The sequence below is a fragment of the Orbicella faveolata genome, unplaced genomic scaffold, assembly GCF_042242905.1.
Source record: "Orbicella faveolata isolate gen_17 unplaced genomic scaffold, um_ofav_v1 contig_47, whole genome shotgun sequence".
NCBI classification, from domain to species: Eukaryota; Metazoa; Cnidaria; class Anthozoa; order Scleractinia; family Merulinidae; genus Orbicella; species Orbicella faveolata.
Window position 1 is genome coordinate 18,604,804 of NW_028301577.1, and position 6,378 is coordinate 18,611,181.

General features: G+C 40.1%; 1 protein-coding gene across 1 annotated transcript; it reads left to right on the forward strand.

The window, feature by feature from the left end:
* The first annotated feature begins 854 nt into the window (after nucleotides 1–854).
* LOC110040817 (visual pigment-like receptor peropsin) lies at nucleotides 855–4,932 on the forward strand. The gene is made up of 3 exons (XM_020746089.2): nucleotides 855–1,161; nucleotides 1,694–2,038; nucleotides 2,695–4,932. The coding sequence occupies exons 1-3, from the start codon at nucleotides 878–880 to the stop codon at nucleotides 3,179–3,181; spliced, it is 1,116 nt and encodes a 371-aa protein (XP_020601748.1). The 5' UTR covers nucleotides 855–877; the 3' UTR covers nucleotides 3,182–4,932.
* The last annotated feature ends 1,446 nt before the right edge of the window (nucleotides 4,933–6,378 follow it).

The window sequence follows — 6,378 nt, forward strand, 5'->3', positions numbered from 1 at the left end:
GGCCATTTATACAAGAAGGAACACAGATTCAAACTTTTTTAGATATCATATCAACGGAAAAAGTTGGACTAAAAGCTTACTCAATTTGGAAATGTCACGAGAATCTAAGTCAACTAATCTGAGCTTAAACCAAGATTTCCCTATTTAATTCTAAACTTGAGAGAGGAAAAAACTTTAGGCGAAACCAAATCCACAAAAACAGAAATTTGTAAACATTAATTACTTAGTTGTGTGAGAGTAAAAAAAAAAAATGTAAATCTTATTTAGAGTGATTATGCACTTAGCAATACAAGCACTAAGCTTAGCTATAGTTTACAAGCATGCCACTGAAACAAACGAACAAATATTTCAAATAAACGTAAAATAGTTAAAAATCCCAACTGCCAGGAGGCAGACCAGTTGGCTATTTACAAAGCGTGACCGAGGGTTTGAACTCGGGACTACCGAGAAACAAATCCAGCTAGCGGCAGGGTGCAGGCCTTGAATCCGGGACCTCTGGATTACAACACCAGCTCCCTAAACCACTCGGCCACGCTACCCTCAGTAATCCGGCTGTCAAAGCTGTTAAGGTAAAGATTGTGTACGAGCAAAGCAAATGTAGAAATATAGTCTTAGTAGTGGTTTGAAATTTTAAATTTCTGCGCAGCTCTTTTTTACGAATTCAACCTGTAATGTTGAGATTCTTTTAAAAATCATGAAAATTGGCATTTGGAAATGGAAATGGCTATTAGTAAGCATCTCTTAATGATACATCTTGCTAAACTTCTTCATTTTCCTTTATTAAACACAGAACTTACGAGAAACCTTGTTCTTTAGACAAGTCAAGAAGTGCAGCGATAAAGACATTTAACATTTCAGTTCTCCTTGACAAAGAAACATGTCAAATTCAAAGGAGCAGGAACATGGAACCATTTTCAGTTGGCATGACGCTTGGTACCTAACATACGGGATAGTAATGTTTCTCATCCTCTCTATTGGCTTCATTGGTAACGCGCTGACGGTTCTCATCTTACGCAAACCGGAGCATGTCCGTAAAGCTCTGACCCCTCTCATGATTAACTTGTCTATAGGAAGTCTCATCATCATTGTGTTGGGATATCCGGTCGTCATGACTCTTCTCTTGACTGGGGGACAAGTTGGTGAAGACGATCCGACCTGCAGGTGCGGAACTAAATGAAGGTGTTGAATTTGGTGCCATTTGTTAGTTGTCCCTAAATTTTGATGCGGAAAAATAGTCAAATATGCCGAAGCAATCTTAGTTTGCCATTCCTTACATCATGTAAGTCACAATGAAAAAGGGAGTTTCACTTAACCCTACGCACGGGGGCGAATCCAGGATTTTTCTTAGAGAGGGTGCACCACTAGGAAATTGCGTAACTGACTGGTGAGGAAAACAAATTTTAAAAGTGAATACGAAGAAGAAGGCTTCATCTCAGAAGAGGGGGGGGGGGGGGTGCGCATCATAATTTTAGGGCGTTTTTTCTTTGCAGTAAAGCTGCAAAATTAAGGCGTACTATACAGAAATTTTGAAACACGACTTCTAACAATAGGAGATTTTGAATAAGAATAGAACATTGTTTGAAACATGACATGGTAAATTTGAATCGCACATTCTAAGGTCTAGGAAATTTTTGCATGAGAATAGAACATCACCTAGAACATAACATAGTTAATTTGATTCTCATCTTCTAAGGTGGAACGCCTTCATCAATGGAACCGTAGGAATCTCGGGTATCATCACTCTGACAGAGATGAGCCTGGTCATCAACTACAGCTTGCACAAGGCAAACCCCAACGTTCGACTCTCTAACAAGAAAATAGGATGGCTGATCGCTGGCAGCTGGTTCTATGGACTGCTATTTATGTCTCCGCCGTTGATAGGCTGGAGTCGCTTTGCCCCAGGTGCCGCGCGGATCAGTTGTGGACCTGATTGGACAGACAAATCAACTTCAGGGATGACATATAGTCTGGTGTTGGTGGTGGTTGGCTTTTTCCTTCCTCTTTCGGTAATGTGTAGGGCTTACTACGGAATCTACAGGTACTATTGACAAATTATGGTTTTGAATTCTATGATTTGTTCTACTTGTGAGTAGAAGATGGTTGTATTTAGGATCAATGCAACTGCATGGCCGGCTCAGATTTCAGTAATTTTCAACAATGAAGATATAGCGGATAATTTCATGGGTGACGAGTTACTCCTTAATCTTGGCGCAAAATTTCAGCGTTAATTAAAACTTTCACACGTGAAATTACAAAATTGCTATGGCAACGTTTGGCGCTAAATTTCTCGGTACAATCATAACCATATATAACCAAGTCAAAAACCTACGATTATAAACGTAATTTGTCAGCCATGATATTAAAAGGTCTTCAAGTGGCATACTCGTGAAATTAGAAACAAAAATTCACTTGCGTTTTGTCAAATTAAATTTTTATTATTTCCCTCGCGCGAGATTATTTCCTAATTTCACTCGTCACTATTTGATTACCCGTCGTTCAGATGTCATCAAATTTTAAAAATCTAGGGTTCTTATCACTTGGGAACTAGTTTAGCTCCGAACTTTAAAAACATGTTGTCTCTATTAGACTGTAAAGTGAAGTGATAACAATTACGTGAAAGTAGGAGTACCAGTCTTGAAGGCACACTATGTTTGATCAGGAAACCTTAGTTATCGGCAATATCATACTTTGCAGGTTACTGCGCCGTGAATTATTCACCCCTGAGAACCGAGACTTTCGGCTGCGACAAAAGCTGTACATGACCAAAGTAGTGCGCATGACTGTGACAGCCATAATTGTCTTCATGCTAAGCTGGTCGCCATATTGCTTCGTCAGCATCGCCGCAGTTTTCAAGGGCAGTCACGTGTTCAACAGCGGGGAAGCCGAAATCCCTGAGCTGATGGCTAAGGCTTCTGTAATCTATAACCCTATTGTGTACGTTGCAATGAACGATAGGTTTAGAGGGAGTCTGACGAGACTTATCTCCTGTAAAATTCATTCTTCTGTGGCGCCTGTCAGACGGAATATATCTCCGCGGACATACTGTGAAAATATCGAGTATCAGGACGGTAATGACCGGGTTAATAAGAGAAGAAGGCACGTGGCTTTTGTTGTGAAACCGCTGAAGAAGAGGGATTCCTTCACTGGTATGTACGTTGTGGATATTGCACAAGTGTCGTAGCTGAAAGCGTGGATATCTATATTCCGAAACATGATCTATACCTGCCAACTTTTTTCCGGAAGGAGTAAGATTCTTATCCTAAGAGTGGTGGGGTTTTCGAAGAAGACCCGATCATATCCGAAGATGTACGGAGATTTCTGAGGACATCCCAGGGATTTACGGGGTTTGGAACATTTCCAGGAATGTTGCGGCCAGTACTTTTAACTACCTAGAAAATTGGAGAACTGGGCAAATATACTGTCATTTACACAAACCTTATTTTTCCACTATATATATCTTCGAGTAGGTGTTAGCTAATGATGTAACGGCTCAAATTTTCTTAGCTAGTTTGAGAGTTTGGTTCGAAGGCGTCAGTTGGCATGGCATCGAAGTCTTCGAACCCCTGGGCGACTCCCATATAAAAAGGCTTGGGGTGCTCGTCGGAGATTTCGAAAAAAACGGTAAGATGAACCAAGATCCTGTTTTGTGAGCATGGCTTGAAATGATTTTCACCCCTAAGAGGTATCAATTCTAAAGCTACACCGGCATTAACTGTCACTGACCTTTTTTCGGCTCAATACCCTAAAAGCTACCACAAAAAACTCCCGCTGTGTACCTTTTGAGGTTGAAAATCCTAAGAGGTACTAAAACCGCTTTTTTAACCCCTACGAATTGCGACGAGCACCCCCGTCCTTTTTCCATGAGAGTCCCTTGACCCTAATGAATCAAAGTCATTTCTAAAGTGTGAGAGTTGGCAGGTATAACAGACTTTAACGAAAGCAATATCTATTTGTATATTTACGTAAAGTACCATGTCGAAAATCCTTCACTTTCTCAACGAAATTCTTTGCCTAAATTCTTTGCTGTATTTCGTCTTCGGTCTGTCGTTTTTGTAGTTCATTTATAAGGCCTTTCTTACACGTCTCACGTCAAACTGTCTGTATTACATTTCCATGGTAATATGCTCCGTATATTTAATGATTTCACCTCCTTTAGAGAAAATTCTTCCAAAGACAAACAAAATTGTAAACAGATCTCAAGACATTGATTTACCAAATAAGGTCAGCTGTCTGTTATGCCCTGATAACGGATGAGAAGAGAACCAATAGGAGGGCTAGAAATTCAATAGATAGTTTGACTGGTTTCTTCCCGTGTTATCACACAGGTTCTGCTGAACTAGCGTGAAGTCCAGATTGAGCCAATATTGGTCGAGTTCCTATTTGCATCTTTATGGACCAAGCCGATGAATTTCAAGGTTCATTAACTTGCAGAAAAAAATAAAGATTGAGGCTAAAATTTCACAATAATTATAACCAAGAGACTACGATAGATAATAGTTTCTTGCTATAGCGACATGCTCTATATAACCAAGTTAGAGAAAATGGTATAACTAAATAAATAATAAATACATCTATTTTAGGCAAATGCACTCGTTAAAGACAAGCACTAGTTAGTTAAAGAGAGATTGCTTTTTTTGGCGCGAAATCGTCAGAGAAAAGTTATGACTTATCGGCATTACTACCTTCTTTAAGGTTCCAGAAAACTTAAACAGACTGAAAATTTAGCGCCAAAACAACTCGATCTCTCTTTATCTTTCTGGTTCAAGTCGCAAGGCAGTGTTTATTATGATTATAATAAGTATCCTGTATTCTCTCTCAACGCATAGATAACCGCTATTATAAATGAAAGGTTAAACAAAACTGTCTGCCAGGCACAACTGAGAAAAATTAAAGCTTGGCAGTGTAATACTAAATTAGCTGCTGCGCTGATTATCAATCAGAAGAGATAAATCAAGTCCCTAGAGCGAATCAGTGATGAGGACCTGCATGCGAGAGAATGTGGTATCTGTGATACACGCTTCCTTATTCTGAAATAGCTAGTATTCCAAACTAGCAGGTCTCAGGCACACCTTCAGCTCATGACAACCAGCAATTGCAGTTTTGTCTGTCGGTTGACATGTAGGCACTATTAGCGTAATCATTCAGCCATTTTGAACACGAAAAAAATTGATTAATAATGGTAATAGGACTGAGTGGAGTCCAATTCGGTCTGTAATCATACGAGTGATTAACAAAATCGGACGACCGCGAAGCGGGAGTCCGATTTGTTAATCACGAGTATGATTACAGACCGAATTGGACGACGCGAAGCCCTGTTACCAATTAATCAAAACTATGACAAAATTCGAGAGACGAACAAACCATCGATTGAGCGCTGAACGATTTTAAAACGTCGTTATGTACTAAATGCTGAAAAACACAGCAGTTTACTCAACAAAGTGCACCGCAACAGCGCGCGCAAAATGACGCGTACTGTCCAATTACAAGCATAACGCGTACACTGTCCAATTAATGCTCAAATCGGGCTGCTGATAGCCAATCACGTTCGAGAATTTTGTTATAGTTTTGATTAATCCTGAAACCGGAGAAGAGCGCGCATATTACATACTGGAACTACTTGTGTAACTACAAAGCGCAAGACAACACGTAAATGAAGCTGTAATAAGCCGTTGTTACAAATATTTACTGTTTATTTCAAGATTTCTCTAGATATCCCTCTTTTCCCATTTAACTAACGTCAGCAGTTAACAGTTTTGGATGTGAACTTCGAATCTTCCCGGCTTCCAAGATAATCGAACCCAGTTGGCCCACATAGTGACGTAATGGTAAATGTGGTGGGCGCCTCCAACAGACATACGAATTTCCTAACCTATTATTGCAAAAGCCAGATTTATATCAAAACTAGCAAGACTCGTTTTTAGTCGATTGCTTTGATTGCTTAGGAGACTCAGTAAGAGCTACTTTTCACAAGGGCGTATTGTTTTCTGATGTGACGCGCGAATATGGCCGTGCCAGTCATTTTGGCTGCCACCCAGTCCTTTCTGAATCTCTTCTATTTCGCGTTATTCAACTCTCTCGTTTTAAACTAGAGCTTCGCAAAGCTCAAGTAGTTTAGGCACCAAGTAAGTGGTAGGGCCATACCTCTCCGGCCCCAGGAAGCTTTGCCCGGCAGCTATCAGGGCTATTTGAAATCGAAAGGTGAGTAAATAAACGTTAGATGCCACATATAATATAGAGACGTTCTTCACAATGTCGCATTATTCGTCGGCTTCGCCACGAAAATACATTGTTGAGATGTCGCTCACAGAATATTCGCCAAGCGAATGTTTTCTGCCTTCAGTTTACCGTCGAAGTCAAAGGCAACACCTAACGAAGTAA

Coding starts and splice junctions, on each gene's coding strand:
- LOC110040817 (XM_020746089.2), top strand. CDS start 878: ATGTCAAATTCAAAGGAGCAGGAACATGGAACCATTTTCAGTTGGCAT. Junction 1,162..1,693: donor GAAGACGATCCGACCTGCAG/GTGCGGAACTAA, acceptor TCATCTTCTAAG/GTGGAACGCCTTCATCAATG. Junction 2,039..2,694: donor GCTTACTACGGAATCTACAG/GTACTATTGACA, acceptor CATACTTTGCAG/GTTACTGCGCCGTGAATTAT.